Source organism: Leguminivora glycinivorella, chromosome 2 (genome assembly GCF_023078275.1).
Source record: "Leguminivora glycinivorella isolate SPB_JAAS2020 chromosome 2, LegGlyc_1.1, whole genome shotgun sequence".
Lineage (NCBI taxonomy): Eukaryota > Metazoa > Arthropoda > Insecta > Lepidoptera > Tortricidae > Leguminivora > Leguminivora glycinivorella.
Genome location: NC_062972.1, coordinates 33,803,638 through 33,821,333, shown reverse-complemented (window position 1 = coordinate 33,821,333; position 17,696 = coordinate 33,803,638). Strand labels below are relative to the sequence as shown.

At 36.7% G+C, this 17,696-nt stretch overlaps 1 protein-coding gene across 1 annotated transcript; it reads left to right on the top strand.

Annotated features, from left to right (window-relative positions):
• Window positions 1-3,854: 3,854 nt before the first annotated feature.
• Window positions 3,855-6,527, top strand: LOC125241170 (serine protease inhibitor 77Ba-like). The gene has a single exon (XM_048149520.1). It carries the CDS (start codon window positions 4,132-4,134, stop codon window positions 5,299-5,301), a length of 1,170 nt encoding a protein of 389 aa, XP_048005477.1. The 5' UTR covers window positions 3,855-4,131; the 3' UTR covers window positions 5,302-6,527.
• Window positions 6,528-17,696: the final 11,169 nt, after the last annotated feature.

Below are 17,696 nucleotides of genomic sequence, written 5' to 3'. Positions count from 1 at the left end.
TGCATTTGGTATATTCAGCATTCGAACAGGCAACATTTTAAATCAGCACTTTGTAAACATATGGTAGCCAAGAAAATCATGTCACTATAAAAAGGCGTGAAATTCAAATTTTCTATGGAACGATAAACCTTAACCCCTACATTTTTCAACTGCCATTTCTTTGTGACGAAATTTGCTTGAGCGTCTATAGCTCTCCTTATCGCTCTTATGTTGTAGTGGTGTGACAGAGCCAGCTAGCGTCAACGACTTCAGTTTCGTCTAGACCGGCATTGCGAGCGAGATGTATAAAAAGTATGTTACGCAGACTTATGTCAGTGTCAATCTTGTGCTAAGGCTGCCTATACATGTTATTAAATACATGCTATTTTAGTAAATAGTCCAGCTGAAATTAGTTAATGTTTATTGTTAAACTCGCGGCCAATGTTGAAAAATAACACATCAACTTTGACAGCGAATGCGTCATTTCTGAAAGCAATATGTTTTTCAATAACTCAACCCGGTTTTCACAAAACAGTTTTCTAAGAATGAATTATTTACATAAACCCACATGTGGAAGATAAACAGTTCTAGGAATGCCAGAATTTAATTGTGAATTGATAACGAACGGGTATTTAATTATATAGAGAGTGTGTGACTCATGTATAACTCGTAGTTAACTCATATGAGGTCATACTAAATTGGATGCTGAAAATTCCAAGAAACAAAACGGGAGACCGTAGGTACTATTAGAACAAAAAGATAACAACCACGTCTGAATTACATTTGTTACACCAGCCTTTTCCCGGGGCTTAGCCCGCGTACTAATCTAATCTTGTTTTCTTATACAAACTTTGAACCCCCATTTCACCCCCTTAGGAGTTGAATTTTGAAAATTCCTTTTTAGTGCTCCTCTACACCTTATAAGGAACCTACGTGCCAAATTTGGAATCTCTAGGACCAGCGGTTTCGGCTGTGCGTTGATATCTCAGTCAGTCAGTCAGTCAGTTTCTTCTTTTATATATTTAGATTACATTATCTGAATTACATGAATTACATATGTTTTTATCTATGATGTACATCATAAGCATAAGCTGCCTAGTGCCTACCCAGGTAGAAAAAAAACCTACGCCATTTGTCCAATTCCAAGACGCGTGGCATCGAGAGCATTGGTGAAGTGTAGAGTGTTGTCTACTTAGAGTGATCAAGTGTCTCAATCATGGTCATGAGGACAAATTTTCTGGAGACGTTGCGATTTTTGTAATGATGCCATTCCACCAGATATATGTTAAGTGGGTGTGTTAGCGATCACGTTCAATGGTTCGAATATACCGCAGCGCTGGTCGGAACGGGTTTTAAATTACTACATCTCTGGTGGAAAGGCACTCTCATGCACTCTTTTTATGTGGATTGTCTTTTGATATTACTGAACCAGTGAGCTACAGCCTCGGCCTTGTCGTCACTTTCCAGTGCGACTAAGGTCAATCACTGGCCAGTTTATAATAAAAAAAATGTTTTTTTTTTCGTTTTCTCCCAACATCATAATTGCTAAAAGTGGCACTGAAACTTTAGCAGTTTCATGTGCTCTGTCCACTCTTTTGGAAACACAAGCAGTGCATTTAAGTGTGTATGTATTATTCACCTGTCAACCACCCGGTAACGGATTCGGAGGAAAAACTAATTTAATTGTTATACAAGTATTTGCGAGGTCACCTACTTGACTTTGACGGCATGACATCACCAAGATATTATGTCAATATCTACATTCCTACCGTTTAATAGTTATTATATACAAGGGTGCAAAGTTGTATTTTAACACACGAGAAGTAAAATACATTTGCACCCGAGTGTAACACAAAACTTTTCCCCTCACTATAGCGAGGAAAGTACAACGCAAAAAGCGCGTTTATCACTGCTTCCAGTAGTTCCACAGGTGGGAAATCATCGTCATCACTAGATTCACTCACTTTTATCAATTTTAAAGCAGAAAAAATGACTATGTTCAAGGTCAAATTACTTAGTGGATAAAATGCGATTGAAGGACAAAACACGTGTTTCCGAGCTAGTGAGGGGAAAAATTTATTTCACTTCAAATACAACCAAAATTGACATATCTCTGATATAATACACCTAATAAAAGTACTTGGAGATCAATACTTATCTGGGCTTAGCCGAAATGACAATTGTAACAGACACCGATCGAAACAGTCTGGCGTCTTCTGGCCCTCTCGCGCCAATATGGAAGAACGATAGACATAACCAAAGACCATATAATACGGCACAGACAAAGCCCATACAACAAAGCGTACCCCTGAAACGTATAGGCCTTTTAGGCTTTAAACTAGATGGCGCTGTTTCGCAGCCTATAAGTGGCCAAAATCATATTTTCCCCAAATATTTTTGCGTTTTTATTTTTTATAAGAACAAATGACGTGCTTTTTTATTTGAATATCGTGATACATTTAAAAAATCATCAGAGTAGTTATGATACTTAATAGATGGCGCTAAAAAAATGAAGTACGATTCTTAGTATGGAGTCTAAATTATTCTTGACATAACCAAATGCAAAAGTCTGTCAGTAAATAAGAACAAAGAAAACTATATGCATCCTTTTCTTTAGGGTGCTATAGAAAAGGATACCTATAGTTTTCTTTGTTCGTATTTACTGACAGACTTGTTTGACGGAGTATACGTACTCAATTATAAAAAAAAACTGTTGGCGAACCATGTAGTTGAAATAAATAGACACAAACTGCGAGCTAAGTAGGTATTAACCTGTTTTACTTACATTCCAAAATACCCGTGCATTCGATGTATCGAAAAACAATGGGCCAAAGTATTGATTTTGAATCTATTACGTTGCTGAAAAAGCTGAGATTTAAATGCATGCTTATGCACCATTGGATGGCTGCTTATTTTCATAAGGTCCTATGATTTTGTGATACGAAATCTAAAATAAACTTAATTTTATTTCACATACGACATTCATTTGTTTAATAAAATTGAAAACAGTTACAATGTCCTGTTTCTAAATTCTGATTTTTGTTTGGTGCTGAAATTGTATGTAAATTCTTAAGGTCTAATTTGATGTCAGTGACAAATATTATTTCGAACCTTATGTTTGTGTGTCAAGGATGTTTTTTTCGTGTATTGTAAAAAAATGTATTGGTGAATAAATTCTGTCGATTGATCTGTCATTTGAAGTTATTAGCATTCTTGTGTCAATAAACGGGGTTGCTGTTATCACGCACTGCGATTTTTAAAGTGGAGTGTTTTTGCAAACTATTCTTAGTTTGGAATTAACCTACGTATAGCAAAGTTATAAAGAAGTTGAATATTTTTATCAAATAGGGACTATTTACATACGTATAGTATAGCAGATTTTACCAAAACTAGATTCTAAGGCCATGGTATTGAGACAGATCTACTTACTCCAAGATCATGATACCTGTGTCAGGTTAAGTAGAACATTTAGAACCAGTTGTGTTCTGAAATTAAGAAGACAATATGCTAATTTAATAAAATGTATGTCTATGTAAAGCAGTTTCTCGTACTATGTTGACTAGCAAAACCGCTTAAGATTTGGTTGACCTAATGATAAATATATTTGTCTGCTAAGAAACTACTTTATTTGCATATGTTTGTGTATACAAACGGTTTGAAAGGTAGATACAAGCCCATATGTAGACGACGGGATTTTCCCAGAATAGAATCCTGTCTATTATTTAATGATTTCGAAGACAACCGGACGGATGGCAGCCCTACGATAACCTCTGAATCGTTTAGCATATCAACCAAACAGCAACAATCGCAGGGCGCGGTGTCTCCGCACCGAGACGTGAAATTGATTAGACGCGACTAACGGCTTCAGAACTACTCGCTACTCCAGTCTGCCCCACGCCTCCACGCAGACGCGACCTACTCTAACTGTTTACTCTCGTCTCTTCACCAGATTGCTCCTTTCGAAACACGCTATCTAATCTCCACTAATAAACCAAAGGACAAGTTTATCACATTTAAGCAACAGGCAAACAAGCGGCGAAAGAATTCGCTGTACGTAGGGCTTCGAAAAACGTTATCGTATCCTGATATAAAACACAATAACAACAGTTCTCGAGTCAGTCAACAACGGTGCCTTCTCTGCAGCGGTCAAAAATGAGACGCGCCGTTTTTTTGTTAAGTTTTTGCTGCTACTCGTTAGCGAAGAACTGCGATGAGAGGTCCGTTACCGCGTATTACAAAAAACCTATCTATGAGTTCTCGACTGGGCTTTTGGATAGGGTTTCCCAGGAAACCGATGGACATTTCGTCTGTTCTCCGATAAGTACGTGGGTGCAACTCGTGAACCTGGCACACGGCGCCCACGGAGCTACCCTCAAGCAGATCTGGAAGGTGACCGGACACGGGAAGCCCTGTATGCAAAAGATTTTAAGAAAAACCCTCAACAGCATATACGGGGAAGTGAATAACTATAAAAGCCAAAGTTTAGTGATAGTGGATAAATATTTAGCAGTGAAAAAGAGCTTTAAAAAAAAAGTGGAAAAATTGAAAACAGTTAAAGTGGTATCTCTAGACCGGGATACTCCTTACGAATCGGCAGATCAAGCGAGTGAAATTATAGAAAGAGCTACAGGTGTCCGGAATAGTGTCGACCCGTTCGAGTTTAAGCTGACTTCTTTGATCTTGGCTGATGCGGCTACATTCAAAGCCGCTTGGCGGCAGCCTTTCGATCCTGGATTTACAACTGCGGAGCCTTTCTACCACGGAAGCGCAAAGGTGGGCGAAGTGAATATGATGTCCAGCATAGGATACTTCAACTACGTAAACTTAACTGCCATTAATGCTGAAGTTATAGAGCTGCCCTGCGTCGACGACCGTCGCATGCTAATATTCCTGCCCACAAACGGGACTATCAAAGATTTATTTTTCCACATGAAGCGAATAAGGATAGCGACTATATTCAACCTGTTCAAGAAGTCTGGAAACAAGCTGGTGGTGTTAAAGTTGCCTAGGTTTAAGATAAGCAGTGAGCTGGTGAATTTGCCGGAGCTGATCAGTGATATGGGTGTGAAGTATATCTTTAGGGCTAGCGGTAACCTGAAGGGTATAAGTGAGTTTCCTATCCGAGTGAACAGGATGAAACAAGTGGTGGATCTGGAGGTGACGGAGGAGGGAGTGGCGGGGGAGATCGTGCAGAACCTGATTAATCCTAAAGTGGAGCCGATTAAGTTTGAGGTGAACAGGCCGTTCGCTTTTATGCTGGTGGATAGACCGACTGAAATGGTATTGTTTGCTGGTGTGTACTCTATCCCTACAATGTACTAGTTATAGTCTCTTATGCCCAGCTACATGATATGTACAAAGAGTTTTATGAATGCATATACATATTATTGAACTTTCTTTGATGTTCAGAAATTCCAAGTTGCGATTGCGATATCTCTTTGCTGACACTGTTTCACTGTTTCCAATTGATAAGACTTCTATTTAACTGACACTAGACATAAGTCCAATAAAATTACTTTATTTGTCAGACATATTATAAATTTTAATATCGTTGGGTATTCAAATTAAGAACTTGAATTTTGCTATACTCAGAATTTCACAGATAAGCTTATAATAAAGTAGTTTATCTTTATACTGGCCGTAATTTGTGGTTTTTGAACACATCGTATTTTTCATATTTTTTATGATATGTGCGTAGATATAATTTAGGTGAGTGTGATTTTGAGTGTGATACAAACAAAGGAAGGTTAATGTCCTAGTCGTCGTCTGTAGAAATAATGTCGTGTTCCGACACTACAAGGTCTCTTAGTACTTTTAGTAGGTAATGACCTAAAAGTTTATTACTTACTATTCACGTCTTGTTTTAGGTTGCAACTTTACCTTGAGTATTTACTGGAGAATCTCTGCGTTAATTGTATTTAATTACATAGCAAAAGGTACATAACGAGCTTACCTACTGTAGGTACGGTATGTATATTCAAATATTATTATAAAGTAAAAAAAAAACAATAATATTGCCTGCCAATGCTTAATTTAAAAAAAAAGACTCGTATGAAACATAAATTATTTAGGTATTTTTTTTGGGGTGATTTAATTTTCGAAATAATATTTTCCGTTAGTATTTAAAGTATAAAATATGCCTGTTTTGAAAATCTCCTTCCTGTAAATGTTTCAATTGCAATTATATTTCAGATGTAGCAAAATAAAAACGCCATTTATTTACCAAAAGAGTAAAAAAAAAGATAGCAAATAAAAAACCGGTCATATTGTTATAGTCAAAACCAAAACATAATTTATTCAAGTAGGCTCTACCTAGGAACAAGGTTTTTCGTATCGAAGCTTAATACACATTCTTTTATGATGTACTTACTACCTACTTACTTAATGTTTAGGAATGTAATGCTTATTGACTGTCAATTGATCTTCAATCAAAACTTTATGATGTATACCTACGCTACCTAACTACAGTACCTATAAGTCTACACTCAACTCCGTAGTAATGATATGAGACACTAAATAAATAAATAATTCTTATTGTGTTTCTTGCATCTGACGTCTTTGTTTAAGTACCTAAAATTATTTTTCAGTACAGATGGTGTTTTTTTACGCACTAGTGCGAGAAGTGGTTCATTATATGCCAGGTCGAAACTTCGGAGGGCCATCTGTACTGAAAAACGTCGTACGATACACGTGCGAAAAGGAAATTCCTTTTTTACGCACTTGTATCGTAATGTACTATTTTAGGGTTCCGTACCAAAAAGCTACAAATGGTAGTGGTTTTCACATTATCCGATCCGATATCGGATGTTGGACCGATATCCTACACATTTAAGCTGCCGTCTTTGATTTTTTTGTTTAAAATCTTTCCGATATCCGATATCGGATCGGATAATGTGAAAACGCACTTATGGTGCGACTCTGTACGCCTGTCTGTCTATCACATTACTAAATTCCTATCGCTTTGAATTTTTTTACCTAATAGTATTTTTAATAGGATACTTATTAGAAATTCGTAAATGCACTGCCTTGGAAATATACTCATACAGATGCAGTGGGAAAATAATTTCCTTCATATTCTTACAGAAACATACGTCTCATGCTACTTATTTCAATCAATCTCAGTACAAGACGTACTGACAGTACTGACACTGATGTCTGTAGACCTAGTACATGATTGCCGTGAGAGTATGTCGTCGCGAGATAGATCACGTCTTCATCTAAATGTATTAATGACATAAGGACGGGTAGTCTATCTTGCGGCGACATACTCTCGCGGCAATCATGTGCTAACCCTGCTGACTGAAGCCTGAACTAGCATGATAAATACGAACGTTTCCGTAAAATTACGAAGGAAAAGCTTTTCGCAATGCATCTGTATGTATGTATGCATTATAAATATACATGTGGAAAATAGCTAGGGGACACGAAATTTGTTATTCATGTAAAACTACTGTTCTGTAACTATTTATCATATTAAGCGTATTTATACATGTTTGTGAAAGAAAATATGGTGACATGTGAAGTTGTGAACACCATGTATATATAACCTTGGTTAATATCACTTGAACAATCAAACTATCCGTCATATTAGTAATAAATTTTTAAGTATCATATTACCAACGCTTATAATTATTTTAAGTATTTCTAGTTACAATAACTCTTATTTATTATAGTTGTAATTTTTGAAAACTCGAAATAAAAGATAATAAACCCAAATCGTTTTTTCTGATTTATTTGTCGTACCTACATACATAGCCAGACTTGCGACTGCGACGGACTTAGGCCGGCAACAGACAGTCTTAAAACTCATAATCTGGAAAAAAACATAATCTTACAAAAATGAGATCGAGTTCACGGAGTTCCATACAATTTCGTGACTGTCCACACAGTCACTCTTGTTTTTAGGGTTCCGTAGTCAACTAGGAACCCTTATAGTTTCGCCATGTCTGTCTGTCCGTCCGTCCGTCCGTCCGTCCGTCCGTCCGTCCGTCCGTCCGTCCGTCCGTCCGTCCGTCCGCGGATAATCTCAGTAACCGTAAGCACTAGAAAGCTGAAATTTGGTACCAATATGTATATCAATCACGCCAACAAAGTGCAAAAATAAAAAATGGAAAAAAATGTTTTATTAGGGTACCCCCCCTACATGTAAAGTGGGGGGCTGATATTTTTTTTTCATTCCAACCCCAACGTGTGATATATTGTTGGATAGGTATTTAAAAATGAATAAGGGTTTACTAAGATCGTTTTTTGATAATATTAATATTTTCGGAAATAATCGCTCCTAAAGGAAAAAAAGTGCGTCCCCCCCCCTCTAACTTTTGAACCATATGTTTAAAAAATATGAAAAAAATCACAAAAGTAGAACTTTATAAACACTTTCTAGGAAAATTGTTTTGAACTTGATAGGTTCAGTAGTTTTAGAGAAAAATACGAAAAACTACGGAACCCTACACTGAGCGTGGCCCGACACGCTCTTGGCCGGTTTTTTAAGATTATAGCCGGTAACAGACAGTCTTAAATTTCATAATCTTAAAAATCATAATATGAAATCAGATCGAGTGCATGGATTTCCATACAATTTCGCAACTGTCCACACACACATTCTTATTTTTTAAGATTATGATTTTTTTCAGATTGATCTGACAGATTGCGAATAATCTGAATTTTAAGAGTGTGTGTGGCAATGTGTTGATCTGATTTTTGTAAGATTATGATTTTTTAAGATTATGAAATTTAAGACTGTCTGTTGCCGGCCTATGAATTTTCAGATTGATCTGACAGATTGCATATAAGTATTTTTTTAAGATTATGAATTTTAAGACTGTATGTCGCCGGCCTTATTCTATACAAATCGCCCGGTATCAGGCACTGGTCCCACCGCGAGCTAGTAAGCTATGAGCTATCGGCTATAAAAACGAACAAAAGATAAGCACTCCCGTGCGAATAAAAGAGACACGGCGATTTTGATAGCTCACCGCTGGGCGAGTAACTATAAACATCGCCGTGTCTCTTTCGTTTACGCGGGAGTGAATATCTTTTGTTCGTTTTTATAGCCGATAGCTCATAGCTTACTAGCTCGCGGTGGGACCAGTACCAATATCTCCTTTCCTGTACATTTGACAGTGCTGAAGCCATTTAGTCTCGTATTGGCAACATTGTTTTTCTTGTGATCGTATCCAGAGCGAATATTACACGTATATTGAAGGCCGATTCGAGCTGCAACTGAATTAATGAAGCCTAAAACATGATGACATTTACGACAGTATAGTGAAGTCGGCTGTATTTTTTACAACCTGATTCATTAATTACTAATAATTTATTGCACGCATATTTGCATAAACTTATACTATTTCTATAACATTACGTAGACAGACATGTTACAAGCAATATGTAATTATGTAAAACATGTTATTCAGATTGTCTTAAATATACATATTAAATACATAAAGTGCGGTGGCAATAATCAAATAGACATAAACTGATGACTGATGTCAGCGACGTTTATTTCATTTGAATATCAATATACCTATCAGGCTGGTTACTATGAGTTTTTAAAACGTTACTCGATAACGTAGACGGCACTGAAAATGAGAATTGTATGGAGAAAGTGAAGAGCGCCAGTACCATTATATTCACTAACCAAACAGTAACAGTAATGAAAACAAATTTTCACCACACCAACTGGTAAAGGCTTACTTTGTTATTCGAAAACAGATAGCAAAATTGCATTTTATCCACAAGAGAGCAAAGTAATTTCAAACAAATTTTAACTTGATGTCTTGAGCTGGCTGGTAGAATTTACGTTGTAAATGATGATTTTGAATCATAAATATTGATTAGATTGATAGATTTGATTTAGTTTGATGTTTTATAGTATTTTGTTCGTGTTGGTGTGGTGAAAAATTTTGTGTTTCACTCGGCGGCAAAGTTTGTTTAACCTTCGTGCCTTGAAACCCTCGCAACGCTCAAGATTCCATTTTTTGAACCACTCGCTACGCTCGCGGTTCAATATTGGAATCTTTCGCTTGCTCGGGTATCAATATTGGCACGTGCGGTTAAACAACAACTTTGCCCCCTTGTAAAACAAATAACTAATTTGTATTCAAGGGGGCAACGTGCTAAATTGATATCGCAGGAAGAGTATAATCCCAACGTTTAAGAGGCTACAGGAGCGAAAATGCTAAAATGGAAAGGAGCCCCCTTTCAATTTGGGAATTTCAGTTAAATATACTAGTGTTATTTAAACTAGATTTATCGAATAAAAAATTGTCCCTACAGAGCAACTCAGTTAAAAGTTATGGCGAAAAAATCTTTAAAATCGAGGTTTCGCTCTCGATTGTTCCTCCTTCAAAACTTAATCAATCGTAACGAAATTTGGGAATATGAATAACAATGAAATAATCTGTGTCGGACCGTTTAGTTTTTTGGCTAATTGTTACCAATTTTGAATACGACACTTTTTCTTGCGCCATAATCAATAAAGCCGTTTTTGGATTTTTTTGATAGGCTCTAGCGTCTTTAAAAGTAGGAATATTAATAATTTTTAAGAAAAAAAAACCGTCGCCTTTCGGGTTCTGGTGAAAGCTACTTGCGAATGTTGGATTATGTAGAAATGTGTAAGTATTTTTTAAAACTGCTTTTAATGCTTTAATTATTAGATGGAAACACAAATGAATATACGTATAACGTTAAGGTTTGAGGAGTTTCCTCAATTCCTCATGAATCCGATTATATTATAAGAAATCGAAGCTTGACAAACTTTGACTTCAAAACATATGCTTAACAAACATAACTAAATAAATGTCACTGTTCTGAACTTAAATGCATGCTTTTCTTACAAAAATACCAAAGTCACTATGAGTGTGCCGTTCAGGTTTGAGGAGTTTGGTTCTGGCCATCATCAGCAGTTCCACTGCACCAAATGTCACTGTTCTGGACGAAAGTGCATGCTGTTCTTATAAAAATACCAAAGTCACTATAAGTATGCCGTTCAGATTTGAGGAGTTCGGTTCTGACCATCATCAGAAATTCCACTGCACCAAATGTCACTGTTCTGGATGAAAGTGCATGCTGTTCTTATAAAAATGGCAAAGTCACTATAAGCGTGCCGTTCAGATTTGAGGAGTTTGGTTCTGACCATCATCAGCAATTCCACTGCACCAAATGTCACTGTTCTGGACGAAAGTGCATGCTGTTCGTATAAAAATACCAAAGCCACTATAAGCGTGCCGTTCAGATTTGAAGAGTTCCGTTCTGGCCATCATCAGCAGTTCCACTGCACCAAATGTCACTGTTCCGTACCTAAATGCATGCTGTTCCTTTATTAACACAAAAATCACCATATGTATGCCTTTCAGATTTGAGGAGTTCCCTCGATTTCTCCAGGATCCCATCATCAGAACTGGGTTCTGAGAAAAATGGGACCAATCTGTATGTATATACATTCAATCAAAAAAAAAATTTTCAAAATCGGTCCAGGAACGACGGAGATATCGAGGAACAAACATAAAAAATAAAAAAAAAAAAAAAACATACAGACGACTTGATAACCGTCCTTCTTGAGATATGAGGCGACGGTTAAAAAAAATCAAAACGGTCCGCAACAGATAAAAATTATAATAATCTGTGTTGAGAAATTCATTGCTCTATCGTCAAAAACCAGGGAGGAAATAGTCGAGAGCTTTTGTACGGAGAATGGGCCGCTGCCGTATCGTCTTAACCACGAGCGTAGCGAGTGGTTCGAAAATTGGAATCTTGAGCGTTACGAGGGTTTCAAGGAGCGAAGGTAAGACAAATTTTGTCACCGAGTGAAACAAAGTTTTCATCACACAAGAGGAAAATACTAATTGATAAATGGGCGTTTTCCAAATTAAATCCCGAAAATCGAATTTCACCAGATCTGGACGTGTCTGGGCTCATTCTACTCAGAATCACGAGCTGATTCGATCCCGACGATAAAAAAAAGTGTCCTAATATTTTTTTCCTTTTACGTCACGATTTTAGTATGAACTTACTACGAGCGTGACGTATTGGAAACTCGAATTTTGTATGGAAAATTTGGGACACATTTTTTTATCGTCGGGATCGAATCAGCTCGTGATTCTGAGTAGAATGAGCCCAAACACGTCCAGATCAGGTGAAATTCGATTTTCGGGATTTAATTTGGAAAACGCCCAAATATCAAACTAAATGAAACCCATCATTTAAAAAACATTAATTTTTCAAAAAATCATTTAAAAGTCAATTCTACCAGCCTCCTTGGACATAAAGTTAAAATTTGTATGAAATTACATCAAAACCCACCTATTACGACAAAAACAGAACTTATGGTAGAGGTAGCCATATAGTAAAGCTAAGAATGGCCGCACCCAACTCGTCATTTGTTACGTCTCTTGGCTTGGGTCAAGCTCAAGATCTAAATACCTACATAATATATTAGTCATACTTGTTATGGAGAATTTTTGGCCAAAAGCTGCACTTTTGGATGGAAGCAAGCCGCTTTGCATGGTGATAGTAGACATCATAGTAAACGATTTTTTCCGAGGATATCGAAATTTCATCCCTTAGGAAGCCGAGCGTAGCGAGGTGTTTTATGAAAATGAAAAAAATTCTATCTTTTTATTGTATCGTCCGATTTTGACAAAACGTATCTCAAATGAAAGGTATTGATTTGTGTAATTTAAAAAAAAAAATACAAAGAAAAAAATTTGAAAGAAAAGTAAGAAAAAAAATAAAAAAAGTAAATTTACGTCTCGCACTGAATAACTTCAAAGTATGACAGAAAAAATGTACAATGTCGATATACGAGTTTTTTTTAATCGAAGACAGATAAATTTTTAGTTGAAAACTGAAGACCGCATCGAAATCAGATTAGCATTTTTTAAGATACAAGTTGCCAAAGTTGGGAAAGATCGCTTTATATGGCCACTTTGAAATTCCTTTGCCAGAAAGTCAGAAATAATATGTTTTTCTGACACAGAAAAATACATAGTAACAGTACACATCAAAATAAAATAAAAAATTCCGAGGATATTATAATTTCATCCCTTAGAACGACGAGCGTAGCGAGGTCGGTTACGAAAACCGAAAAAAAAATCATATTTTTTTGTACGTCGTCCGATTTTGACAAAATATGTTTCATTTGAAAGGTATTGCTTTATGTAACTTAAAAAAAATATTGAAAAAAATGTAAGATTTTTAAAAAAAAAACCTTAATTTTCGTATCACACTGAATAACCGCAAAAAACGGTAGACACGGTACCTATATAATTTCGATATATGATTTTTTAAAATTAAAGACAAATAAATGCATGATTATAAACTAAAAACCGAATCGAAATCGAATCAGTAGTTTTTAAGATGCAAGTTGTCAAAGTTGGCTTAGTTTGTTTATATGGTCGCTTATAAATTCCTTAGCCAGAAAGTCAGAAACATTATATTTTTCTTACAGTTAAAAGTATGCATAGGTAATAGACATCATTATAAACATTTTTTTACAAGGATATAAAAATTTCATTTCTTAGAAACCCTTAGAAAGACGATCCAATAAAAAAAAACTGCCTTTTTTTTGTTTTTCGTAACAGACATCGCTACGCTCGGCTTTCCAAGGGATGAATTTTTTATATCCTCATAAAAAATTGTTTATTATGATGTCTATTATCTATGCATACTTTTAACTGTAAGAAAAATATAATGTTTCTGACTTTCTGCCTAAGGAATTTATAAGCGACCATATAAACAGCTAAGCCAACTTTGACAACTTGCATCTTAAAAACTACTGATTTGATTTCGATTCGGTTTTTAGTTTATAATCATGCATTTATTTGTCTTTAATTTTAAAAAATCATATATCGAAATTATACACCGTGTCTACCGTTTTTTGCGGTTATTCAGTGTGATACGAAAATTAAGGTTTTTTTTAAAAAATCTTACTTTTCTTTCAAATTTTTTTTCTTTGTATTTTTTTTAAATTACGCAAATCAATAGGTACCTTTCATTTGAGATACGTTTTGTCAAAATCAGACGATACAATAAAAAGATAGAATTTTTTTCATTTTCATAAAACACCTCGCTGCGCTCGGCTTCCTAAGGAATGAAATTTCGATATCCTCGGAAAAAATCGTTTACTATGATGTCTACTATCACCATGCAAAGCGGCTTGCTTCCATCCAAAAGTGCAGTTTTTTTTTCATAACTGGTATGACTATATGGCTGATCGTAAAATAAGGCTGTAATGTAATGAATCATACGCATATCTTCATTGGTCTATTTCGTCATCATCATCCTCCTTGCGTTATCCCGACATTAGCCACGGCTCATGGGAGCCTGGGGTCCGCTTTGACAACTAATCCCAAGATTTGGCGTAGGCACCAGTTTTTTACGAAGGCGACTGCCATCTGACCTTCCAAACCGAAGGGTAAACTAGACCTTTTTGGAATTAGTCTGGTTTCCTCAAGATGTTTTCCTTCACTGAATAGCGACTGACAAATATCAAAAGAAATTTCGCACATAAATTCCGACAAACTCATTGGTGCGAGCCGGGGTTCGAACCCGCGACCTCTGGAACGAAAGTCGCACGTACTCACCGCTAGGCTACCAGCGCCAGTGGTCTATTTCGTATCAGTGACAAATTGTCGCCCGACAGTGACACTTCGCCATTCATTGCCTGTTCAACGAGGAAATATTGACGCTGAGTAACAATGTTACTTATCAACTCAGAAATAGGCACAGAACTGTTAGTGTCAATTGTCAATACCACTGGTGAAATATTCCACAGGCTGTGAAAACTATTGCCTCGTTTCCTGGGTCGACGAAGCCCCGCCACGCGGGGCCTTATTTTGGACAGTTATTTGCTGCTAAAGACTGGTTACACAGAACAACCCCTCTAGAATCATTTTGCATTTGTACATGGTGAAGACGAATGGTAAATTAGAAGACAGACAAAATATAAAGCATTTTGCACCACACCAACTGCTGAGTGCTCTCTTGATTCTTCAAAAAACGCTTGAGAAAGTGGCATGTTCTCCATCACGGCTCAGCCACGACATTGGTCTAAGCGCGACAGCGGTGAGCGGCAACCATACGTGCGAATGAAAAGTCCCATCGCTGTGTCTCACTCTAATGTATGGCCGCCGCTCACCGCTGTCGCGCTTAGACCAATGTCGTGGCTGAGCCGTTAGAGTTCAAAGTGTTCTTCACAAGACATTGCATTCGAGATTCTTGATTTGATCGATCAACAGTTCGTATGTACCTATCTAAAGTTGTATGCGTTTTTGCGGTGTGTAAATAAACGTTACCTATTGATAGAACCAGACTCGACTATTTTTTCTGGACGGCTGCTGGAGCTGAGATCACAGTTCAGGAATGCATTCTCATTACTTGTCTGCCTTTATTGCTATAGGTACCGTAAAGTTATTAAATATAGATGCGAATAACGTGTCAATAATATGTATCTACGCCTTTATTGCTTCTACTTTAAAGTTGTGGATAAATCTTTTTGGCACTTTGTCCGTATATAGATACTTTGCTTTTATACCTTGACTGTATCATTGTGAATCCAATCAATTGGTTTTTAGACCACCTTATTGGGAAGGGATACGATTTAAATATAGACAGCTGGTGGTAAGGTTAGCCTCGTCACGGCTCATAAAGTCTACCTATTGTCCTCGGTTATTCACCAGACACGATGTCTGTACCAATCCAAATCTGTTGTGTATCTTATAAAATATCCTATTTCAAATATATGGGATGTTCAGTCATCCTGTCAATAATTTGCGTGGAATGTACAGTCATTTGTAGAAATTTTACCGGAATATTATCCCAGCTCCCAGCCTGAGGCACTATCCGACTTCAAGCTTATTATTACGCTAAAGGAGCGAAAATGCTAAAATGGAAAGGAGCCCCCTTTTCAATTTGGGAATTTTAGTTAAATATAATAGTGTTAATAACTAGATTTACCAAAAAAAAATGTCCATTAAGAACAACTCAGTTAAAAGATATCGCGAAAAATCTTCAACGTTTTTTGCCAGGCTCTAGAAAACGATCGAGTCAATTGCACGTTTTGTGAATAAACAAGCATTCAACCGTATCAGAAGAGATTCGCAGTCAATCATTGGAAGAATTGACAATTCATCATAATGACAAAGGCCTTATTTGCGTGGGAAAAGAAAATTTCAACTGATTGGAATATCCTTAAATATTTACATTAGACAACGGATAAACAAGGCAAATATTTACGAACTCAAGTGAATGATGAGATGACGTCCGATAGAAAGGTATGGAAGAAAAAGACATGCTGCACCGACCTCAAGCAGTTTACGCAAGCGAATGATGAATGATGATTTACTTAAACTATAATCCACTTACAATCCCCTTTTTAGGGTTCCGAAGTCAACTAGGAAGTTTCGCCATGTCTGTCTGTCCGTCCGCGGATAATCTCAGTGACCGTTAGCACTAGAAAGCTGAAATTTTGTACCAATATGTACATCAATCACGCCGACAAAGTGGTAAAATAAAAAGTGAAAAAAAAAAACGATTTATTAGGATACCTACCCTACACGTAAAGTGGGGAGGGAACATTTTTTGGTATTGTTAATATTTTCGGTAATAATCGCTCCAAAGGTTTAAAAAAATTGTGCCCCCCCCTCTAACTTTTGAACCAGAAGTTTATGAAAGATATGAAAAAATAATCACAAAAGTAGAACTTTATAAACACTTTCTAGGAAAATTATTTTGAACTTGATAGGTTGAACAGTTTTTGAAAAAAATACGGGAAACTACGGAACCCTACACTGAGCGTGGTCCGACACGCTCTTGGCCGGTTTTTTTGTAAATATATTTTTTTCAACGTTTAATTGTTGATCCTGGGCGACGTAAATAAGCGATCAATAGTTCATGCTCCGATGCTATTCACTCCATCAGCGTACAGATTGCCGTAAAGCGTCTTTGGTTCTACATATTTGTTAGTTAGCCTCACAGTAACCGTTTATTGTAAGCCTAAGTAAAAGGAAACGTTATGTATTGTCAGTGAAATGAACCCCATTGCTAAAACAGTGCCAATGACCTTAAGTAGCACGGCAAAAAGATCTATTAGTTACAACCGTTATTTTCTCGCACGAAAACAAACCATCGTTTACCTTGTTTTTGTATATGTCTGGAAGTCTGGAGCTCTTCACAGCAGGAAACAGTCTCTAAGATTTATTTTTGACGCGTGCGCGAATTACGATAACAGCTCCGTTTAAATTTGGAATTTATTTATAAAGTAAATAAATAAATATTGGGGACACCTTACAGAGATCAACTTAGCCCCAAACTAAGCAAAGCTTGTACTATGGGTGCTAAGCGACGATATACATACTTAAATAGATAAATACATACTTAAATAGATAAATACATACTTATATACATAGAAAACATCCATCACTCAGGAACAAATATCTGTGCCCATCACACAAATAAATGCCCTTCGATTTCGAAGTATTCGAACCCAGGACCGCGACTTAGCAGGCAGGGTCACTACCGACTGAGCCAGACCGGTCGTCCATTTAGACAAAAATTATCATCTTTCCGGTATTTTCTACAAGATTTGATAAAGATAGGCACTAACATGTAGGTACGGACGACCGGTCTGGCCCAGCGCGTAGTGACCCTGCCTGCTAAGCCGCGGTCCCGGGTTCGAATCCCGGTAAGGGCATTTATTTGTGTGATACATACAATCA